The sequence below is a fragment of the Sorex araneus genome, chromosome 2, assembly GCF_027595985.1.
Source record: "Sorex araneus isolate mSorAra2 chromosome 2, mSorAra2.pri, whole genome shotgun sequence".
Lineage (NCBI taxonomy): Eukaryota > Metazoa > Chordata > Mammalia > Eulipotyphla > Soricidae > Sorex > Sorex araneus.
The window spans coordinates 82,161,251-82,186,726 of NC_073303.1; the positions used below are offsets into that span (position 1 = coordinate 82,161,251).

The 25,476-nt window shown below is 39.4% G+C and overlaps 1 protein-coding gene across 1 annotated transcript in view; it reads left to right on the plus strand.

The window, feature by feature from the left end:
• Positions 1–939: 939 nt before the first annotated feature.
• LOC101548894 (cytochrome P450 7B1) overlaps positions 940–25,476 on the plus strand; it is a 201,220-nt gene continuing 176,683 nt past the window's right edge. The window contains exon 1 of the mRNA XM_055126896.1: positions 940–1,236. Within this exon, the coding sequence (XP_054982871.1) occupies positions 1,124–1,236 (113 nt within the window). The 5' untranslated portion in view covers positions 940–1,123. The remainder of the gene's footprint in view (positions 1,237–25,476) is intronic.

Sequence of the window (25,476 nt, forward strand, 5' to 3'; positions counted from 1 at the left end):
CAATAGAGAGTTACACTGAAGGAGGTGAGTCTGTCTTTTAGGAAAGCAGCAATTGAGTACAGGTGAAAACCAGTTCTGAAACTGTTGGAATAGCACAAATCCAGTGGAGACAGATCTTTCACCTGGGAAAAGACACAGAGGCTTGGAAGAACTGTGGTCAAACTGGGATTGTTATTATCATCACATAAGCACCAAGCCTCAATTATTAAGTATGGGTCTCATTGTGTGCTCTCTAAATACTGCTTTAAAAAGCAATCACATTTTCTCTAAGGAATAAGCGATCATTTGAGAGAACTCAGGACCAGTTATTTTCTTTCTCCCTTATCTCAACTCCCTTATCTCAATCTACCATTTTTATTTCGGCCCTTGGTGTTGATTTACAAGAGCTTGCTTCCAAGAGCTGCTGTTTTCCTGGGTCCTGCCCCTTATCAGGCCTTAAAGTTAAGCCCCTGATCTCTGTATCTGCAGCTGGGGTATTTGCACAGTAGTTTCTTAACTAAAGCTGTAAGAGATGAAGGGAGTAGTCTGGAAGCAGGATGGGGGTAATCACTGCGCAAGGACCTGCCGCGCGCCAAATGTTCTGAGTCTTGCTTGTTAGATCACTAGGGCCAGGTCTCAGGGGCCACAGTCTCAGCCCTCTCAGCGGCCGTCGGGTCCCTCCTGCAAAGGGGCCTCGGGCTAAGGTCGGAGAAACGCACAGAATTCACTTCCAACTCAAAGAAATGTCCCTCTTGCAGCCTTTCAGAGGATCTTCCATGGAAACCCCGAATCCCACCCCCTTCCTTCCCTCGTCCTGCCCCAGGGACCGGGGGGGGGGGGGGGTGCTGCGGGGCAGGGGGAGGAGGTGCCGTTTTTTCCAGAAAGACAGGGCAGGGGGCGGTCACGCAGCTGGGCGGTGCACGTGGGTGGGGGGTGGGCCGGGGGGCGGGGAGTCCAGGAACTTTGAGACTCTGCACTGAGGGGCCCCGAGGTGACAGCGCGGGCTGCACGGCGGGCGGGGACCCGGGAGAGGAGGCGAGAGCAGTCGCGGCCGGCTGCAGAGGCGCCACCAGCGCCGCTCGGAAGGGAGACCGCCTGCTGTCGCCGCGCGCGCACCGGACGACCCGAGTGGCAGTCCGCAGGCATGGGTCGCTGGTCGCTAGAGTCGCTGCTGCTGGCATCTTTCAGCGTCCAGGGCCTGGCCCTCGCGGTGACCCTGCTCATCCTGGTCCAGTGCCTGCGTGCCCGGCGCACCAGGTAAGTTTCCCCGCGGCCCCGCGCGTCGGCCGCGCGCCACGGCCCGGGCCACGCATGCGCTCTGGGCGCCCCCGTCGGCTCGCGACCCGCACGGCCCCGGCGGACCCCCTCCGTTTGTCCCCGCGCACCGGCGCGCAACCTGCTGCCCGCCTAGCGCCTTTGGGGGTCGTGTGCAATCACAAAGGCTTCTTTGGCCTCTGCCCCGACCACACTGACGTCTTAAATGCTCCGAACAGAGTTCGATTTGCGGCTTCCAGAATCTAGGTTGTAGTAAGAATCCTGTACTTTTGTCCTGTGCATCAGGCATCGGACACGTGTGTAGTGATGTGTGTAGTGATGTTTTATGCCCTGATAGAGCGGAGTAACTTTCTTGCACTTCGTCCATGAAAAGTGAACCGTCTCAAGAAAATCCCACTGTGTACTGGTAACAGTAGCTCTGGGTGTTGCTCAGTGCCTCAGTTTACCTCACTGCGCATCATATAGCTAAAGGAAATACTAGGATCTTAAGGAGTTTTGTGGGCACGAAATGAATCTGCCCTGTCTATTTTAAACACTTGCTCTATAATTTGTATTAGGACAAAACAAAGTAACCACTTGTCTGATTTCAAATGTGGTTATAGAAACGAAGTTCAAAAGCAAAAAAAAAAAATCTTTGCTTTGAAGTCACCGGAAATTTATTAGTCTAGGCTCTTGATCGCTTTTGAAAAACAATCATATACATTTTATTTGATGGTAATTGCTACTGTGTAATTATATCACACATATTTGTTGTGACATAAGTTCTCAGCAGTTTAAGAGAAATGGCACCATTGTTCTGCGTTCAGGACCCAAGGTTATTTCTAGAAAATCATGGCTGAAGACTCTTAAAAAAGTGCTTAATGCTTTTCTTCCCTGGTGGACTTTCACAGATTATCCTGGAGTGTGCAGTGACTTCTCTCTCTTTGCTGTTTTCTGTATTTGATTTCTTGCTTCAGAGGCCAATATGAACATTTAGGACTTTTAACTTTCGTGTTATTTAATTCTGTGTAGATTTAGCTCTCCTGTCTATTAGTATCACAGCCCAAGCCACTTAAGATATATTTTCAGAAGTATGCCTTTAAAAGGAGATGGTATATAAGCAGGCTCTGTTCTGTCCGCACTTTTTATACGAAACAGGAACAGACAAGCTGAGGAAAGTTTCCTGGATTATTGGAGGTAATGCAAGATGTGAATGGGGAACTGGGGTGTGGTGGTGTGGGGAGAAAGTTTGGAAGGGAAAGGGCAAAACAGAGTCTTTCTGAAGCATTTTGACATCAAGCTAATCTTTGACTCTACCACTAAACATTATTTTACCTGCCACTAGATTAGTATTTATACCATGACTCCTATTCTAAATAGGAGGATTTTATTTGGGAGTTGGGGGGGGGTGGTTGTTGGCCACACTCAGAGGTGCTCAGGCCTTACTCCTGGCTGTGTGCTCTGGAGGTCACTCTTGGCAGTCCTGAGGTGACCTGATGGTGCTGGGGATCTAACATTACATGCGTACAAGGCATGTGCCGTAACTGCTGTATTATCACTCCAGCTGAAGGAACTTCTATTTAATATGGCAAACTTCTAGAGAGAAGTTAAGTATTTCAGTGTGCAAGAGATAGACTCATTTGTCCCAAGACAAAAAAAAAGTTTGGTTGTTTCAAGTTATTTCTTATATTTGAATATTTTACTCAAATTAGTCTAGTGCTTTACAAAAATACTTCATGATGAGATGGAAAGTCACTGCCACTGTCATCCTGTTGCTCATCAATTTGCTCGAGCGGACACCAGTAACATCTCCATTGTGAGACTTGTTGTTACTGTTTTGGGCATATTGAATACGCTACAGGTAGTTTGCCAGGCTCTGCCGTGCGGTGAGATACTCTTGGTAGCTTGCCGGGCTCTCTGAGTGGGGTGGAGAAATCGAACCCGGGTTGGCTGCGTGCAAGGCAAATGCCCTACCGCTGTGCTATTGCTATTACCACAGAAAGCCAGATGTAGGTATGAGTTTCTTAGTGTTTAGGGGTTTGGGGGTAGCCTGGGATTCAATGCGAGGATGCGAGCTGCTTAGTCCCTGGGTGCTGGAGATACTTAGAGCCATCCTGGTGGTGCTCACAGACCTTCAGGGCCACAACGGGGCTGCACCCACTTGTGCTCTGCTACCATGTGGTGTTGGGGAATCTAACTGGGGCTGGCTGCACGCAAGGCACGCACCTTAACCCCTATGCTAGCTCTCTCGCCCCACATACATTCTTACATTCTTTTAAAAGTCATATTCTTATTTGATTGAATATCACTTAATATATTCTGTTTCGACTTTCCCCCCTACTTTATAGTAAATTTTAGACACTTTCTGTGCCAGGGCATTGAAAGTGACTCTGTGTAATGATTGTGTAGAAATGCACCAGATATAGATGGGTTTCTTTGGTCTTTGAGGGAACATGTGTGTTTGATTGTGGAGTTGTTTTTGAAATTTATGTGTGCTTAATATTTTGATAGATACTGATAGTTGCAATTTGTGTTGGAAGTTTCTAAACACCCCATAGATTATCTTCTAAGTGGATTTGTGCAAGCATAAAAGTTATAGTCATTAATCTGTATGGGAAAAATGTGAGCATTTCCAGATCCCCCGGAGTAACCTACCAAATAACACTTAAAGCTTAGAGTAACACTTTGATATAGTCAGAGTAGGAATAAATAATCAACACACAGTCTGCATATTGCAGTTCTTAAGGAAGGGGTTTGGCAGTATCTTGCTGGCTGCTTGGGTTCTGCTACTCCTAGGACAGCTGTTGCAAAACAAATTCTTAGTGTTATTTTCAATTTTGTCTTTTGTTGTGCAAGGCCTTATTAGTGTCTGGGGCTTTCAAAGTCACCCTTGTGGTGTATAAGGGGTCATGTGGTGCCCTTGATGGCTGAGATTTCTCCCTGTTCCTATATCTTTTAAATCGCATTTAAAAAATGTGTTTCCTAAAAAAAAATTTGTTTCCTTCAACCTGAGTGCCTGAGAACAGATGACTGGATAAAAAACTATGGCACATCTACATAATGGTATAATACACAGCTGTTAGGAAAAAATGAGGCCATGAAATTTGCCTATAAATGGATGGACTTGGAGAGTATCATTCTGAGTGAAATGAGTAAGAAGGAGAGGGACAGTTATAGAATGACTGCATTCATTTGTGGGATATTAAAAACTAGTATGAAACTAATATCCAGGGCTAGCGAAAATGGGCCAGGAAGACTGGTCAGTGGTTGGAAATTACCACAAAGGTGTGTGCTGGGGATAGAGGGTAGTTAAGATAGAGGAGGGTCCATTATGATAACATTAGGTGGAAATGGTAACTATGGACAAGAGTTGAGTGTTGAAGTAAGTAAAGGAATCTACATGATAATCTTTCAACATTTATATTGCAAGCCATAATGCCTAAAATGAGAAAGAGAGAGAGAGAAGAGAGGGAGGCTTGGGTGTGGGGTGATTTAGGGGAGTGGAAGGGAAACTGAAGACATTGGTGCTGGGGAATTACAGTGGTGGAGGGATGGGTGTTGGGACTTTGACTAATACCCAATCATGAATAACTTTGGTGATTCAATAAAATAAAAAAATTAATATTCAAAAAAATATGGATTTCCTTAAATGACAATAAGACTGAGAAAAAGTTTACTTAGTAGATGAAAATATTTGTACACCATCTAACAAAGGCTAATATTCTCAATATATAAAACACTCACAAAACTCAACAATAAAAAGACCAACAATCCAATCAAAAAGGGCAGAGGAGATGAAAAGACACTTTCTTAAAGAAGATATACAGGGGCTGGAGCAATAGCACAGCGGGTAGGGCGTTTGCCTTGCACGCGGCCGACCCGGGTTCGATTCCCAGCATCCCATATGGTCCCCCGAGCACCGCCAGGGGTAATTCCTGAGTGCAGAGCCAGGAGCAACCCCTGTGCATCGCCGGGTGTGACCCAAAAAGCAAAAAAAAAAAAAAAAGATATACAAATAGACAGTAGGTATATGAGAAAGTGTTCATCATCACTTAGTATTAGAGAAATGCAAAGTAAAAACTACAATGAGCTATCAGCTCACACTAGGGAGAATGGATAATATTAATAAATGTGAAAACAACTCATGTTGTCTTAGATACAATAGTAAAAGAACCTCGTTGATTTTTGGTGGAAAATGGTTCTGGTTTAGCTTCTATGGTTCAGACGTATCAAAAAATTAAAAGTAGAACTTTCATATAATCTAGAGATTTTACCATAAATATTAACATCATTATAAACTTGTTACCTTAACTGTAAAAAATATTTTTAATTAAAAAAAAGAATCCTGTGATTACATTGATCCCACCAAGATAATATAGGATAATTGTCCCATCTCAACATCCTTAATTTAATCATATAGGAAAAGTCTTTTTTATGTAAAGTGACATATTTACAGGCTTGGGGAATTATGCTCTGGACATATTTGGGCACATTATTTTTCCTGCTGCAGTCATTCCTCCTATCCCCAATAATTTATGTCTGTCTTACAGGCAAAATATATTCAGCTCATTTCAATATCAACAGAAGTCTTAACTCTTCTAGCATTCACTCAAAGTCCAAAATCTCATGTAAATTTCATCAGCTCAAAAGACCCAAATCTTAGTAACTAAATCATCTAAATCAGGTATAAGTAAGAAGCTGATAAAAATGTTTTCCTAGGATAAAAATTCCCAAGACCCTCCTAGATCTCCCATGATGAGTTTATTCTCAGCTCTGAGACTTTCCCAAATCAGTTCCTGGTTCCTTTGTTTAACAGCTCTCCTCTTCACTTGTACTTTTACTCTTCTGTTTAATATAAATATGAAGAAGAAGTCAGGCTACCTTTTCAATACTTTGGTTAAAAATTTCTTTAGGAGCTGGATTATAGGTAGAGTGGGTAGGGTGTTTGGTTTGCACTGACTCGGGTTCAAATTCCAGCAGCCTGTATGGTCCTCTGAGTCCACCAGGAGTGATCTCTGAGGGCAGAACCACAAGAAATCCGTGAACATAACTGGGTGTGGCCCAAGAACAAAAACAAAATAATTCTTTTCAGCTAAATATTTATAATTTATAAATTTTGCTTTCCACATTGCTAAATAAGGCAATTCAGCTAAGCTTTATGCAACAATTTGAAAAAGGATCCTCCCACCCCCTTTTTCTGTTAGTTTCCAATGGCACATTCTAATTTCAGCTAAACACTGGCCAACAGTTATGTTAATATGTTTATTTTTTCTACGAATGGCCTATTTATGATTTAAATATTGGTCTAGGTTAGCTATACCTGTCTATATCTACTTATATCTTCTCTACCATTTTTTTACAACATATACTACCTCAAAATATGCCTCTTTGTTTTATTTGTTATTTTCAGATGATTGTTTTAAGAATCAGCAGATTTAGGAAAAGCAGGTTTAGGAAAACCAAGAAGAAGTTAGCTTTTTGTAAGAAACATTTCATTAATTTAGAGAAACTCTTCCTTTGTAAAGGCATATCAATAGGGGGATAGTGAAATCTCTGGAGAAGACAACAATTATATTTTTATGGTGACCCTATACCCTTATATCTGTCCCTTTTCTGGTAACTACCCTAAACTGAAAGGTTATTTTTAGCTGAAGATGTGCTAAATGGAGTGTTTGGGGCCATTTTGATCAGTTACTCCATTTACTCACTCTTTTCTCATGCATATAGATAGTACACATGATCTTAAACTTTTTTTTCCTGCTTATCTTTTATTACTAGAGTTCTCAGCAAAGAACATAGAAGGATAGAGAGAGAAATAATTTCTCATCCCAGAAACTCCTCACATTCTTAAAAAAATTTGCTTATTTATTACTGAGATAACATTGGTTTATAAGAGTGTAAATGTTGGGCCTGAGAGAGAGTACAGCTGCTAAGGTGTTTACTTTGTCTGTGGCTGACCTGGGTTTGCTTTCTGGCACTACATATGGTCACTGAGCACTGCTAGAAGCCATCCCTCAGGAATAAGCCCTGAGCATTCTCAGGCGTGATTCAAAGACCAAAACAACAGCAAAACAAGAGTGTAGTGTTTGGAAACCTTAGGGCATAATGTTATGATACCATACTACCATCCCAAATCTCACTATTTCTCCACCCTTCATAATCTTTTTTTTTTCCTCCTTGGTTTTTGGGTCCCACTGATTCTGTTCAGGGCTTACTCCTGGCTCTTTATTCATGGATCATTCCTGGGGGACCCAAGGGGGATCGTATGGGATTCTGGGAATAGAAATTGAGTGCAGCCCGTGCAAGTCAAGCACCTCACCGTCCCCTCCGCCTTTATTCTTAGAACCCTTCTTTTCCCTCTAAATCTCCCCCCAGTACATTCAGTTGTCATCAGTCTAAGGGTTTGTTTTCATTTTATTTCCTCTGTTTCTTTATATACCACCTATGAGTGAGACTGGTGTATCTCTTTCTCTCTCTCATTTATTTTGCTTATCACAACATCCTCCATTCCATTCCTGTTGTAGTGACAGGCACGATGTCATCTCTTCATAAATGGACTTGGTAGCATTCCACTGTGGGTATTTATCACAACTTCTTATCCCATTGATCTCTCTTTGGGCACCTGAGCTGTTTCCAGATCTTGACGTTGTAAATAACACTGCAATTAACAAAGCTGTGTGTATGTCTTTTGAGTTAGTTTTTTGTATTCTTGTGATAGAAAACACAGATGTAATCTCCAAGTCATATGGTAGTTCTATTTTTAATTTTTTGGTTAAGTCTTCATATAATTGTTCTTGAAAGCTCAACCAGTTTGCATTCTTACCAAGAGGACTGGAATTGCTTCTTCTCCACACGTCTGCCAGCACTTGTTTCTGGTCTTTTCCATGTTGGCCATTCTCACTGCATTAGGTATGTCTCATTGTTGTTTTAATTTGTATTTTCCATACAATGTGATAATGACATCTAGTACTGATTACTTAGAGTAGTGCTTGGTAGGGAAGGAGATTTTGTGTGGTGCCAGGGATGATACTTGCATTGGCTGCATTGTAAGACAAGTCCCTTTAACTTCTGTTCTATCTTTATAGACCTGTGATGAAAATGTTTGTAGAGCAAAAAACTCAGCAAACAATTGGGTGCAGTCACCAAATTGTTTGGTTAGGTGTACGGCACCAAGTTTGAGTAAGCCCGTGCTGCTGTCCTTTCATCAAAACCTTGGATGTCCTGATGTTGCAGGTAAGGACAGTAGTTAGTCTGCTCTCTGAGCTTGTCAGAGGACTGGCTACTAAATGTAAGGTTCAGAGTTGCAAAGTAATGGATGTTTATTGAGAGTAAACATAGGAGAATGTCCCTAATGGGAGTGGCATCAGAGAAAAGAACTGTTAAGGCTTCTGTCTAGGATGTTTATAGTAAGTTCTTCCCACAGTAGCACGAGCTTAGACCCTGCTCTATGGCTGATGTTGTTATCTGTTTTTCTTGATCACTAGACTGACATCTAGGGTACCTTGACATCTCCAGATGGAATTTTGAGAGACATGTCTGACAGTTCATTTAACTCCATCACATAATTTTGTTTTGATTTTTAGCTGAGATCTTTAGAAACTGCAGTCTCTGCTACTAGCTCAGAGGCCATGGAGTTGTTGATAATTATTTTACCCTCAAATATTATTTATACATTCTAGCTGAGAAAGGTTATTGACTCTTTCCTTGCCTATGTCTTCTGAGAATATCACTGTCTCTGTCTCAGAAGTATTTTTCAGAGTACACTAGATTTTAGAACATCAGAGTGATGAAGTTTTAGGGTGGTTTCAACTGGAGTTTCTCTTGAGGACAGCAGAAACAAGGGCCAGGAGGATTGGTCCACATTTGGAAACCTGCCTCAACCCAAGTGCTGGGAGAGAAGGCAGTTGGAATAGAGAAGGGATCACTATGACAAAGATGGTTGGAAATCATTACTCTGGATAAGAACTGAGGACTGAAAGTGGGTAAATGAACAAACATGGTTTACAATACAATATGACCTGTATTGCAAACCATAATGCCCAGAAGGAGAGAGAGAGAGAGGAAGAGAGAGGAAGAGAGAGAGAAAGAAAGAGATAGAGAGAGAAAGAGAGAGATAGTGAGAGGGAGAGCCTGCCATAGAGACAAACTGGGTGAGGGGTTATTGGTGGGAAGAAAACTGGGGACATTGGTGGTGAGAAATGTACATTGGTGCAGGGCTGGGTATTGGAACATTATATAACTAAAACCCAACCATGAATATCTTTGTAACTGTATCTCAAGGCGATTCAATAAATAAATAAATAAATAAATAAATCACAAAAGAATAAATTCTCCCCTTAACAACAATACAACAAATAAAACTCTCTCCCCTTCACTCCCATCTCCCGAAAACAAACAAAATAAAAATGGAGTTACTTTTAACAGTTGACAAGGGAAAACCGAGGAATTCTCTGTCCTTGTTTTATTTGGCATCACAGTGAAGCAGGCCTGGGTGATGACTGTGTGTATTTAGTCACAATTGCATGATGGTAGATCTGCACCACATTTAAATAGGCCTGTTTGGTAACCTAGGGTGTGATATTTCTAGAGTCTGGGGGCACCATTCCACTAAGTTCTAAGGGTCTGAGCAACGGTGACTAGAATTTGGGCTTCTGTCTGCCTGAGGAGGCAGTGTGCTAAGTTAGCTCAGCCTTTGATCTTTGAGATCACAAATGCCCCAGTGTGCTTGAGCACCACTATTTGGAGGACCTGAGAGACAGTCAACACCAGGTTCACAGTCACTGGAGTCTGGCATTCCCTCAGGCTGCCCCACTGCGGTCACATAGGACTTACTTGTCTGGGTCCGCTGTTGGGGCAATGGGATGGCCCAGGGCTGCTGGAGCGTGTGCTCCGGGCTGAATGCAGCATGGTTTGTTAACTGCTCCCTAGCTGGCTGGCCAGCTCTATTTTGGGATACATGGCCTGTGAGTTGATACTTAGTTCTGGACAGGGATTAACAGAGTCCATTTGTCCAGGCTTAGCAGGTCTTGCTCAGCTGCCAGTTTGTTCTGCATTAGATTGGGATGGGCAAAGTTCAATTCAGGAATTTGAGGGTCTGACTGAAGAAGAATAGAAACGGGCATCTTCCAGTAATACTGAGACACCTCTAAGAGGACACCTGCCGCTGATTCTGATTCCCTGTGTATAGTTGATAAGGCTTTTGCCTCCTATTTCAGTGTTGCAATAATAGGAACGTAGAGTCATGGTGCCGGAAGACTGATATATTCCCTATTTTCCCCTTTCCGAGGCCAGTATGCAGTGCCTTAGTAGTTCTGCTGAAGTGTGTTTTCCAAGTCATGCTCCACACACTGCCATTCCCTTGTGAACTGTAGCTGTTGTTCCAAGGGAGTTTCTTCTCATGGTAAGAAGTTCCACATGCTTACTTCTGCCCCCCCACGTCCCAGTTCTCCTGTTTCTTGAATGTCAGGATCTCAGGCAAAAGGATGCCAGTAATCCAAATTTCTGCTGTGAACTTTGCCTAGCTCACGGAAGAAGGCTGATAAAAGAACTGCCTATTCAGCGAGCTTGGCTCCACTTCCGCAACTTCCTCAGAGTCCTCTCTTGGGGAGTTGCTGACACCCATATTCCTGCCAACCATCTATCTATTCATGTTGTCATTTGAAAAAGCACAGGACCAACTGAACAGAAAAGAGAGCAGGAAAACAACTTGCATTGGGCAGGATGTCCTCTAGCATGGATTGGTGGGCAGCTTTGAAGAGAGGAATAAGGGTCTAGTTCTATGCCCAGCAGAGAAATTGCAACCATTTATACACATTCAAGTTGGTTTTTCAAGAAACTCGACCTATTCTTGAGGGAGAATGGTAAGTATGTACGGTTGAGGAACATACAGTGAACATACACAGCGTGCACAGAAAATGGTGGATCAGTCTCGTAGAGGGCAAGTTTCTCAGTGTGATAGGGCTTCCACCACACAATCTCCACTGCCCTGGACCGTCTGGCTAGGAAACAATTCTAAAACCAGTTCTACATTTTAAGGAATCTATTCGAGCAGCATTCCACTTCCGGATACCAAAATTTGCTTGAGTTTTAGAAATTTACACAATGTTATATTGTAATATAGCATAGGCTTACACTGTTAGTGTTCTGGAGGTCAGAGTCTAACTAACCAAAGTCAGGGTGTCAGCAGGCCTAAGCATCTCTGGAAACCTCTGGAAGCCTAAATTCGGCGAGTCCAACTGAACCAGAACTGGATGAGAAAAGTTTGCAAAAAGAAAATAGATCACGAAGATTGAGCTTAGATGGAGTTGCCTCATCCAACAGCATTTCCCAGATTACCTCCAAGAGAATCCCCTTCCTCAACAGGATAGCCAAAGGGTCCATGAACCTGTGTGCTCTGAATAGTATCACTAACCTGTTTGCGCCATCTTCCTTAACAGAAGATGAAAACAACTGATGCCACACAATGTAGATGTGAGAGGCAATGTGCATGAGAAATGCAATTATGTTTTGTGAAGTCATGGTAAAGGCACTCAAAAGAGAACTAATATGCACCATTAGCTTTCCTTGGCACTTGCCAGAGACCCTTTTCTCTTAGTAGCTATTTGGCCTAAGGGGGTGGCATATGATTTGGGTTTGCTTCCCTCCTTTCTTCCTTTGCCCTAACAGGTACATCCCTGTACCCACAAAATACTATCATTGGAAAGGAAAAAGAGTAAAATGTATTAATGTACATTTTTATCAAAATGATAATTTAGTAATTGTAGAGATATTGCAGTTCTGTAGAGTGAGTTATTTTGAAATGTAGATTTGTTGACATCATTATCTCACATTAGTCAATAAGTTCATTTTTCTCATAATTATATCTGAAAAAGACCAATGATGTTCTAGATTGCTCACATTGTTAAAACTCACAAGATTGCCATTATTAAGGAATGTTTTTTTCTATTCTATTCTTTTCCTTATGCCATTATATGGAAAAAAAAGTTCGCAAGTGGAAGAAAAGTCAGTACCTATTTGAGTACTGAATTTTGGCTGGAGCGATAGCACGGCGGGTAGGGCATTTGCTTTATGTGCAGCCAACCCAGGTTCGATTCCTCTGCCCCTCTTGGAGAGCCTGGCAAGCCACCAAGAGTATCCCGCCCGCATGGCAGAGCCTGTGCTGTATTCGATATGCCAAAATCAGTAACAAGTCTCACAATGGAGCCGTTACTGGTGCCTGCTCGAGCAAATCGATAAACAACGGGGACAACAGTCCTACTTAGGAGATGATGGTAAGATCTCCAGGCATCTTTGCAGTTATTAATTTAACAACTTATTAATGACTACACGATGCTAAACTGTTCCTTATTAAACTGTAGGATTTTGGTTGGTCTTGTTACCATTTGAGAGATTTAAAAACTTGTTTTAAGGATTGCTACAAGATTCTTTTGTAGCATAATAAAGGTTTCTGCAGGTATAGGATATCCCTGTTTGATAATTAGAGCAATATGTGATCTATGAAAAATAATTATTTTGCAATTTATCTTGTGCTTCACTCAAGTACGGGTAGCTCAGAGGAAATTGATAGCTGATCAATATTGAAGGTGGTCCTTTTTGGCTCTTATTAGATTCCCTAACATAATTCAGATGATGTGCTAAATCTACATAAATTTTTAACTTCATTAGAATAATATAGTGGGTTTTTTTAACCTAAGTAACGTGAAATAATTTATGTTTGTAATGTTACCTCTGCCTCAGTACATCAATAATACACCCTTGTAGAAGGCAAAGATGTATTATGAAGCCAAAATGAACATAGTGCCAAAATCTGGTTCCATCAGGTAGGTGAGGGAAGATAGAGATGAATCATGTTGAGGCCTTACTTTTTAATAGGCTTTGTATGTTATTGTTTCATATATAGTCTGATTCATTTTTTAGTTTTCTTTAAGAAAAAACTATATTTGATGCTTGCTTTTCAGAATCAGAGTCTAAGACAATGGAAGATTAATTAATTTGATTTTGTTTTCAATTGTTGCTGTAACAAATTACCACAAATTTAGTGATGCAATACAACATAGTCTTGTTCCATTGTTACTCTTCTTACTTGGCAAAGATATCCAGGTGTCACTAGGGCTGAAAATTTGTCTCTGGTTGCAGAGCTGCTCTGGAGTGGAATTGGGTTCATTTCAGGTCTGTTATTACTGTATTAGATAAAATAAAACTCTTACACCCCAAAGTTGTTCAATTCTTATTGCCCCAAGCCTATGGTATGTTATGAGCTGGGCAAAGAGATATTAGATTACAGATAACATGAAGATTCTAATCAGTTAACATTAAAATGAAGAATTTTTCCAAATGACTTAAGTGAATTCAATGTTATCTCAAGTTAATACTGGAGGACAGAGACAGGATAGAAAGTAGATTGATTTATTGATTATTGCTGACTTTGGAGATAACTCAAGAAATACAAAACCTAAGAATGTGTGTGCCTTCTCAAAACTGAAAAGGCAGAGGAATAGGAATTCCTCTAGAGCCTCTGGAAAGGAATTAAGACTGCCAATATTTTCTTTGAGTTTTATACCCAAACTCCCATTTTGGACTTCCAACCTGCAAAATATGAAGATAATGATTTGTATTAGTTAGACACATGTTTATTATATTTTGTTACATTAGCCGTAACTTTATTTCCCATGCTCTCTATATTAAACTGAACAACTTTTTATACAGGAACGTGTGAAGTGGGATTGACAGGTCCTGGTTGGCTTTACTGGTTGCCAATAGTCACAGGACAGAAAGCCAGCATGTCTACATACTGCCTTTCATTACTATGCTGGTATATAATGACTCAAGAACTTTTGGTTTATGCTCCACAGGTTATCATGAATTGCCCACCTCTCTTTTCCTTATTTATCAACTCACAGTTAAATTTTGAGTGTTTTTGTTGTTACTATTTTTAGTCCATACGCATTGGTGCTCAGGGCTAACTCCTGGCTCTGGGATTAGAGATAGCCCATATGGGGTGTCAGGGAATGAGCTCTAGTTGACTGCGTGCAAGGCAAGCACCTTACCCATTGTTCAACTCCAAGTTTTGAATGATTTTAATGTATAGACTAATTTCCATGTCTCTTTAAAATCTCTCTGAAAATAAGACATACACGTAGGGAGTGTGACTCAGATATAGTTTTGTTAAGTGAGGTCATATTTTCCAAGCTTGGTGCACAATTCCTTACTGATTCACACAGCTGGAGGACAAAGCTGGAGATGATGTGAGGGTGTGACAGGATCCAGGGACAAGGATTACTGTACTTCTCTGATTTCCAGGGAAATGTAGAGCAGAGGCATCAGCCACAGAGAAAGAGATTAACTGCTTCTTCTAGGAGAATATTCTGTACTTTAACCAAAGTAAAATTTCAGTGAAAGTACTTCAAGTTACTGTTCTGTGAAAGGCAAAGGACAAATTATAGAAAACTACTTTGCTGCATAAGACAAGGTGACATCTATTATATCATGCGTTTTTATAGCTTAAAGTACTCATTTTTATGACTTAGGCATTTTTTTCAACACAAAAGTATTTAGAGTGGTTTTTTTTTGTCTATAGGAAAGTGGAAAGGATTAATTACTTATTTAATTACTTAATACAAAGTTAATAGAAATTTTAATAAAAGTACATCCATAACAGATTTAAATCCATATCATTTCTCTTCATAATTGTATCCTACATAGTTGATAATAATGAAATTTCAGAAGCTTCAGTTTTTTAACACCTAAGACAATAGCACTGAGTGGATTCTCAGTGAATATTTCATTTAAGGATGAAGGATGAGTGAATGAATGAATCAAATTAATGACAATAGCTTGATGGTCAATCAGATCCAGTGAGGATTTACTATCTTCATACTGTATTTCAGCAATGTGATTATTTGGGAACAAAATATGAAGTTACCATTTTAGGATGATTGACAGATGCCATTTTGGAAGTAGCTACTTCAATGTTGTTGACTATTTTTATGTATTGAGTATATATATATGTCCATCCAATACTATAAAATGATTTTTATTTGTTATAGTAGAGTCAACTTCTGAGAACTTCCTATGTGTTTATGAGACAAACACAACTATTTTACATTCATTACTATACATGCTATATAAACATATGATATGTACAAATTTGGGCTGTAGCGATAGCACATTGGGTAAGGCGTTTGCCTTGCACGTGGCTGACCTGGGTTTGATTCCTCCGCCGGGCTCTCAGAGAGCCCGGCAAGTTACTGAGAATATCTCCCCTGCACGGCAGAGTCTGGCAAGCTCCCCGTGGCATATTCGATATGCCAAAAACAGTCACAACAAGTCTCACAATGGAGAAGTTACTGGTGCTCGCTTGAGCAAATCGGTGAGCAATGGGATGACAGCAATTGAGTGTATTGATTCCTCCCTCAATAATGTTTCTCAGTTTATAGAGGTAATCAGTAAGTTTTATTTAAATAGTGTTCCTGAAGCTATACCATACTGTCATGCAGTATAGCTGGAATCCAGATTCACAATGTTTCATCTCATGTCTAACTACATTTTGTCTTGTCTTTTTCTTAATCTTTTATAAGTTTTATGCAATAATTTTCTGAATAAGCACTTGATTTCTAGTCAAAAACTGTACCTTAAAAACTGTATTTCTTTCCTCTTTTTTTTTAGTTTTTGAGTCATACACAGTAATGCTCAGGGTTTGCTTCTGGCCTTTTGCTCAAAGATCACTCATGGAGGATCTCAGGAGACAATATGCCTTGCTAGGGATTGAAACTGGGTCAGTCACATACAAGGCAAATGCTGTACCTACTGTACTATAACTATGACCCCATTGCTTTACTTTTTGAAGATTTAATGAAAGTTTTATTTATTTATAGCAGAAATTTGTATATGTACATTTGAACTTGAACTGGAGCGATAGCACAGCTGGTAGGGCATTTGCCATTCACGCGGGTTTGACCTGGGTTCGATTCCCCTGTCCCTCTCGGAAAGCCCGAGAGTATCCCGCCCGCATGGCAGAGCCTGGCAAGCTACCCGTGGCATATGCGATATGCCCAAAACAGTAACAAGTCTCACAATGGAGACGTTACTGGTGCCCGCTCGAGCAACTTGATGAACAATGGGATGACAGTGCTACAGTGCTACATTTGAGCTTTAAAAGAATAATATGCTAACTTTTTCAAACGCAGGTGGTAATGTCTTACCACTCTCTCCCTTTTCAAGTAAATTGTATGAAAATCATATTTGATAGACCATATGAGTAAATACCACATTTTCTTTTTGTTTACTGGCCTTTCACTCTTTTGTTAATGTCTTGGCAGAGGATTCGAGTTCATTCTGTACCCAGATTGCACTTTGTTCAGATCAATGAAAATAGGAAAAACAGTACTGCCTGTTTCGCAGTCTTTCCCTTTTAGCATACTAAAATGCTGCACATATTAAAGTGTATATCTTGAGATTGGGGTGCATGCATGAAGCTGTCACCACAATCTATGTCCTAAACATTTTAATCACTTTGAAATTCTCTTCTTAACCTATTTGATATGATTTTTGTATGGTATATATTATTTGTATAATAATAAGCACACCCTTAGCAAACTTTTAAGTACATAATACAGTATTATTGACTATAGGCACTGTGATGCATATTGGATCTCTAGGGCCTAGTTATCATGTGTACCTGCAGCTTGGTTAGCTTTGAATAAGTAACATGCAACTGTTTTTGTCCCTTTCCATAGTCCCTGGAAACAACCACTATATTCTCTTTTAGTACTTTTAATCATTTTAGAACCTTCATATTAGCACTGTCTTGTAATATTTGTTCTTTCATTTCTAGCTTAATTTTATGTAGCATGGAATTATCTGTGTTCTTCTATATTTTGCAAATAGTAGAATTCCCTTCTTTTTAAAAGCTGAGTAGTGTTCCATTGCATGTATGTGACATAAATCCACACAACGAGAAATATATTTGTATCTTTATTTGTCTTCTAGTGGACATATAGTTTGCTTTCATATCTTGGGGTTGTAAATAGTGCTTTAGTGAACATGGGACAGACAATTTCTTTCTTCCTTTTTTTTTTTCCATGCTCATTTCAGTTGCATTGGATATGTACCCAGAAGTGTGGTTTCTGGATCATATGGTAGATTTTTTATGTTTTGAGGAGCTTCCATACTGTTTTCCATAGCAATTGCACTAATTTATACACTGTATGAAGGGTTACTGTTCTCCAGATTCTTGATACTTAACTACTTGTTAAAAAAATTAATGACGGTCATCCTGACAGGATGTCAGGTGGTAACTAATTGTGCTTTAGATAACTAGGTGCTGAGCACCTTTTCATATATCTTGTTGCCTTTTGTGTGTTTTTGGAAGATGTTCAATTTCTGTGCTGTTTGTGTGATTTGCTTCCTTTTGTTTCAGTGTGCTCCACTAATATTTATATATTAATACTTTCTGACACATTTGCAAATATTTGATGTTTTCTCTCTATCACATACTTTTTCTTTTTTGGTTGCTTTCGTTTGCATACAGAGACTCTTTAGTTTGATGTAGTAACACATCATATATTTTTTGTTGTTGCTGTGCGTTTGGTGTCATACAGCAAAGATCATTATCATTATGTGTTTTTTCAGTAGGGGACCTCTTGACACAAATAGTGAGCAGACTGAGTTTCAACTTAATTCATGTATAAATTTTTTAAATTGGAAAAAAAAATAATCACCTTCCATAGGGAAAATCATGGCAAGGAAAGCTGGTATCAAAGGGAATCACCCTATGAAAATCAATTAAATATAGTTTAGTATGTTTTCCGTTTTAACAATCCTTAAATGCATGATACAAGCTGTTGCACGTTTCATTGCTGCAGTTACTATTGCACTTAGAAAAGCAACATTAAATATTGTGTGAGAAAGTGATATAGACAGTTCAAATATTACTTGACGTAGCAAAGCATAGTGAATTCTGATTTTTCTTAAGTACTCTCAGGTCTATAGTGATCTTGTAATCTTGTTATAGATTTTGAATGACCTTTATCACATGGGTAAATAATCTTAGTACTGTATTCAGAATGTGTAACATCATAATTATATTTCTTTGCATACATGCAACCTATTTTGCTATACATGCAGTGTATGTGTGTGTGAATATATAAATGTATAAATATATGTGTATATATGTGTATATATTTTAAACTAGTTCTCCCCTTTTTGCTTGTCAGTGTGTTGTACCATATGGTATAGAGCATCATGCCAAAAGATAAAAATATTCCTAGAACATATGAAATCACTAGTCAACTGAAGAAGGGTAAAAGATTTGACCATAGTGTTTGTTTGATGCATTTAAGGGTGGTCATATATAGTTTAATACCCGGTTCTTAAAATAAAGCATTATGAACTTAAGGTGACTCTTAAATTTAGGGACAAAATTCAAAAATAAAGTATTTGAAATTTTTATTTTTCTAAATAAATTGATTTAAGTTGGTTTTTCTCTTTGTATCAGAGCTCTCCATATTTATTTTTAGAACTGTCCTCTATTTTATTGTCTGAAATTACCATTCAGAGAGACCTTGTAGATGGAACCTCTGCTATATAAGTATGTGAGTTTTCAAGTTGTAGATAATTTGGTTACACAGTTTCTCTAATTTGCAGCTTAATTATTTCTCTAACATACTATGTATAGGTCAGTCACAAAGGGAAGGTACAGCAAGCCACACCCTGCAGTAGTCCTAAAAGCTATGGAGGAAGTCCTAACACCAGAAATCAAGGCTCTTCTCCAGCAAGACATCTGCAATACAAGTGGCACGGGCTCTGTGGCAGCCCTGGCTCCGCCATTCAGAATTCATTTCAGCTCCTAAATATACCTATGTGGGTTCTGTGGGTTCTTTTGTGCACTCTGGATGATGTTTTTCACTGCCTTAAGTAAAATGACACACTTAAGTAGCTGATTTCTAGCCAAGGATTAAATATATTTGTTGCTACAAGATAAGCCATTACATAATTTAAATTAAGCGCCATTATCTTGAATTTGCTGGGTAGTACTTTTATAAATGTGGTCTACATTGTATACCAATGGTCCCATCTTTTCATCTCGTTACTAATTATGATTATCTCCATCGTTTATATTTAATTACATCTTTTTTAGTTTGTTCATTTTGGGGCCACACCCAGTGGTGCTCAGGGCATACTCCTACCTCTGCACTCAGAACTCTCAGGGGACCGTACAGATGCCTGAGATCAAACCTAGGTCGGCTTGTGCAAGGGAAGTGCCCTACATGCTGTACTTGCTTTGGCCTTCGTGTGTGTGTGTGTGTGTGTGTGTGTGTGTGTGTGTGTGTGTGTGTGTGTTGGGGAGCCATACTCAGCTGTGTTCAGGACTTTCTCCAGGCTCTGTGGTCAGATATCACTCCTGATGAGGATTGGGATTGGGAGCATATGGAATGCCAGGGATCAAACCCAGGCAGGCCCCGTGCAAGGCAGGACCTCTACCTGCTGTACTATCCCTCAGACCCCCATTACCTCTTCTTTGAAAATTGGTCTTTGTTTTTACAGAATGGCAGGGTAGATCACTAGTAGTCTTGTTTTTTTTAGAGTATTTCTAGTAATGCCTCTCCCGATTATAGGATTTATGAGATATATTGCAATATTTATATATTGCATTTTTAGGCAGTATTTTCCTTAACTTGAGACATGCCTCTTAAATATGTTCAACCAAAATTTTATTACAGAAGCTCCTCTCGCTATGTTTTCTTATGTATTTTTAATTTTGTCTTTTGTTGTTCACTAAAAATCTACTCCAGAACAGTTCCTTAGATCTATATGTAAGTTAATAAAATTGAGTAGATAAGAAAAAGATGTTCCTAATTACACTGCATTGGAAGATACATACAAATTGTTTATAGACAACCATACTATTTTTAAAGAAATTTTCTTTCTCTCAGGAGCTGGAGTGACTATTCATGTCATTTTCCTCTGCCTTTGTGGGAGTAAGAGAACTCAATCCTTCTTTGAAATACTTTACACTTTGAGAACTGTCATATTTGAAAAGAAATGCTGATCAAGTAAAAACAAAAACTGAAAGTGTCCATTTTGGGAATTTGAAAATTGTACTGATGTACAAAAATAGTAATCAAGGGTGAGAGAGAGTTCAGGAGTAAGACACTTGCCTTGCCAGGAGCCAACTCTGGCACTGCCCGATCACTGGCCCAGCACTCTGGGAGTGATCCTTGAGCACAGAGTCAGCAACATCCCCAAACACTGCTGTGTCTTACCCAGAACCCTAAGTAAATAAATAATAGCTAAATAAAATCTTTTTATTTTAATAAATAAGTGAATAATAATGATAATTAAAAAATAACGTGCTCAGTCTCAAACACTCAAACACAAGTATGTGATAGGATAAAAGAGCCATAAGGTGTTTGAGGATGGTAGATTCATAGGACATCTCATGGTTTCTGAAACAAATTCTGAATAATATTAGCCTATTTAATCACAAAAAATTGCTCACTCTGTCAACAATTGTTTTCTCGTTGTATATGTTATCACTGTATCACTGTCATCCCGTTGCTCATCAGTTTGCTTGAGTGGGTACCAGTAATGTCTTCCATTGTGAGACTTGTTACTGTTTTTGGCATATCAAATATGCCACGGGTAGCTTGCCAGGCTCTGCCATGTGGGTGAGATACTCTTGGTAGCTTACCGGGCTCTCCAAGAGGGACGGAGGAATTAAACCCGGGTCAGCCACATGCAAGGCAAATGCCCTACCCGCTGTGCTATCCTGTATATGTTACATCCATACATTTATTTTTTAAGTCCACTCCCTTCCTTAGAGATAGCCATTTTCATTAAGGTGGGGAGGGACCCCTTGTAGGCACATTGTTTCTGTCTGTCATAAGATATCTTTGAAAAACATTAGAATTTTGGCTATATCTGAAACATTTTTCTCCAGGATCTCTGCTCCTTGGTAACATCAAGAGGAAACCAGAACACTAAGTAAATTTTTCCTTTTTAAAAAATTATTATCAAGCTTTCATTGACACACTATAAACAAGTCAAGAGAAGAGCCTTACAGAAGAGCGAGTAAGATGCTTGCCTCACATGCAGCTAACCTGACTTTGATCCCCGGCACCACATATGGTGCCCCAACACTTCCAGAAGTGATTCCTGAGTGGAGAGCCAAGAGTAAGGCCATAAGCACCACCAGATGTGCCCCCAGCTCCCCAAATATAATAAAAATACCTATCTTTATTAAAAGAGAACAGCTTAAGATCTATCATAATATTTTTTAAATCTGCAATAATGGAACTCCCACAACAGAAAAAAGTATGATAACATTTCTCAGTAATTCACTCTCAGTGTTACCCTCTATGTATAAGGACGTCAGGAATATATAAACCCTTTGCAAATGATTTCATTTAATAAGGACATTGACCAGTCTCCAATTAACACCCACAAACTACTCATATTTCAGTTATACAGGATGTGTCCTTCCTCAAACATACCTTTTTTTGACTTCATGACAACACTTTCTTTCTGCTTGATTTGCTGCTAGTGTCCAGGTCCACTTCAGGGGCTGGGAATGTCGGTCAGTTCTAGATCACTTGACTTAACCTGAGTTTGATTCCTTGTACCACAAAAGCAAAATACCAACCAATAGAAAGGATTTTAAAGCTCCACTCTTCTGAAGTTTACCAGCGCTTTCACAGACAAAGTTTACCATCAACTCAGAGCCTCAACATTTAATTCATAAGATACTAAAACTAGTTGTTAGTATACGTTGCTTTTTGGCTGGTATGCCAACAACTAGTTTGGGAATCAGAATTTGCTTTTAATTCATCTTCGTTTCTCTATACCTAGAGTTCCTATGACTAATGAAGGTATTTTAGGACCTGGGGAAGTGACTTAGGTGCCAAAGTGCCTGTCTGGCAAGTGTGAAGCCGAGAGTTTCATACTTGGTGCTTTCTACATGTGCCACTATGGTCCTGGAAGCTGTGATATTTAGAGAATCTCTAGCGTCTCTATAGTGCAATAAACGGTGTAAATCTTCAGCATAATGTAGCTCATTATGTGTGAGCATCACATCTAAAAATTGACCCTGACAAACATTGAAATTGAAAGTGTGCAAACTCTGTAGCCAAGTTTGTAAAGCCCAGTGAGCACCACAGGCAAAATGTGAGCAAGAACCACGATGAAATTGGTATGACTCCTGGTGAATGTGTTTGCAAGCATCACAACTGATTTTTCAGTGATCCCCATGGTGAGTATCACAGCCAAACATGTGCAGATCCCCCAGTTACCAGTACAAAAGGAAGGAAAGGGAAAAAAATAAGTGTATGATAAGCAATGATTAATATATTCATAACTATGAAAAGAACTACTCATAAATAGAATTCATCATATTATGGAAAATGAAGCTTGTGGGCAGTTGTTTTTGTAATCATTATTTCACAAAGTTCTAAGAAACCTAAACAGTTGATTACACAGAATATGTCTCAAGGCTTTACATGAGTCAGAGCTAAATTAATTGTTAGTAATTCCTTCTACATCACTTGTAAACTACAAGTTTACGATGCTAAATCCCCAAGTGAATTCAGGGCCATGAGAAATATTTCATTTCTGAGAATTAGAAAAAGAGTTATTTATACAGGATTATGTCAGAATGCTTAAAAATCTAGGCATGTCCTGAGAACCCAGTTAGAAGCAAGACCAGTTAAAAGCCAGAAACAAAACAAACAAAAATCAGGGGCTGGAGCAATAGTACAGCGAGTAGGCTTTTGCCTTACATGTGGCCAACCCAGGTTCAATCCTTAGCATCCCATATGGTTCTCCAAGCACTACCAGGAGTAATTCCTGAGTGCAGAGCCAGGAGTAACCCCTGAGCATCACTGGGTGTGACCCCCCACAAAAAAGGCAAAAAAAGAACCAAACAATAATCCAATGAAACTCTTGAAACAAAAGCAAAGTGGAAGTAAGATTTGAGTATCTATATTCATGTTTGTTCAAAATAATACTGGTGGCACTTATGCCAAATGGAAATGGAATCTGAGATAAGGAGTTTGAATACTAGCTTAGCTGCTTATTTGAGGTAAGATTTCCCTGGTAAATTCTTTTACCATTGAGATATAAGTTTTGGAGGCAGGTATATGCCTGTGAAAGGTTTCATTTGCTCAAATCCTTTAAGGAAATTATTCAGCCAATAGTTATTGAACTCCTACAATATGGAAAACCCTGAAGAGAGTGAAAAACAAATTAAGTTGCTATTTCTGCCTTCAAGCAATTTATAGCTGAGTTAGGAAGATGTATATAAATATGCCCTAATCTTTAAATGTTCTCACTTCCCTGCTCTATTAATTCAACATTGCTTAACACATATTTGTCAGTGTTTACACAATTTCTTTCACATGAAGACTGTGATTTGCACTGGGGAAGTTGAAGCTAGTAGTATCAACTGTTGCTACTGACCTGAATTTCCCTACACTCATTGGGGCAAATAAGTGGGCTTTCCACCTTAATCCCTAGACTCAGATTCATTACTCTCCTTGATCATGTGTCCTATTTAGTTCAATTCAATAAATATGTATTGACTGCCTGATGTATTTGTTTTTTGGGTTTTTTTAATATTAGGTATATAAAAATGAGTCAAGTTTCTGTCTTCAAGAAACCCAAAATGTAAATAGATACATTTACATTTTATAAATATAAATAGATAAAATAATTTAGCAATCTGTTACAATACATGATCAATAATAAGTAAAGATATAATCCACAGGACTGATGAGAGAGCTCAAAGGGTTAGTGTACTTGCTTTATATTCGTGGAGACAAGTTCAATCCCTGGTACCACATCATCAAGCACCTCTGGAGTGACCCTAAGCAGTATACCAGGAGTAACTTCTGAGGACCACTCCCTCACCAAAAAAAGAAAGAAGTTACAGAAAAACAGATGTTGATGATATGGTTAGATCAGAGAAAATTTTTGGCAGGAAAATGATTGGACTTGCTATCAGATTGCTCTTAAATGAAAGGGAAAGGCCTGAGTGTGACTCTTTGGTTTTGATATTTTACCTACCTATCTGGGAAATGATAGTGTGTTTGAAAACATGCTTTTACTACCAGAAAAGAAAGTTATAGAATAAAGCTGGAAGGTGAGAATTTTCAGATATAACTCCTTACATTAAGAAGAGAAACCACATTTATAATACATTGTAAAGAATTGGCTGATGAAGGGCTCAGGAATGTGGCACAGTGGTTGAGCTCCTGCCTTGTAGGTGTGAGGTTCTGTACTTGTGATTTCCGGGGATATTTCCACACTGCTAAGTGCAATTCCCACAACCACACAGGTGTGACCACTGGGAGTATAAGTGTGACTTTCCTGACAATGCCACAACAAGCAACTACAACCACTACTAACGAATTGGTTTGCATGATTTTGAAGGGTGGCAAAACGTTGAGTGTGGATCTCAGGCTGAAGATCCAGAAAAGAATCATGTTGAAATTGATGTCCAAAGTCCATCTGCTGCAGACTTCTTCATTGGAAGAAGTGAGACTTTTTAGTTTACTCAGTTATGTAACTGACTGGTTGAGGCTGATCAACATTTTGGAGGGCAATCTGCTTTAGTCAAATTTCACCAACTTACATGTTAACCTTATCCAAAACTTTCTCCAGAAACATTCAGAATAATGTTTGAGCAAGATGAGGATTAGGAGAAAAGGGTCATGAGTTGCTCTTTCTTAGGTTGAGGTAGACACGAAGAACAGGGATGCACGGTGCTGAATCGTGGGCAGCTGTGGTGCTGAGAATGTGTTAAAGTTCTCTTTATAGTGCCTTAATTTTCTCGTAAGGCCAGACACAGGTCATCTGATGAAAGTGAATATGGGAAATGAGATATTAGGTATTTGAGGTGTTAAAGGTATGAATGAGCTGTTAGGAAAGATGAGTGGAGTAACATGGCATGATTACTGGCTAGAGTTCAGGGTCACTCTCGATTTGGGTCATTAACTTAAAGTACAACCTGAGAGCAGGAATATGTATTTTCTTTGGAACATGCTCATTGCACAGGCAGTGTAGAGAAGATGACACATCATACTCTTAGAGTACTAGTTTTATCTATGAGCTCCCTGTAGTTTGACAGGGTCATGAGAGTCGATGGACTAAGCTCAGGAGTAACTATAATGATTAACTGTGAAAACTCATGCTGGAAGATAAGCAAGAGAGGACATCAAGTGGAAAAGGGCCTCAGAAATGTGGAAGGTT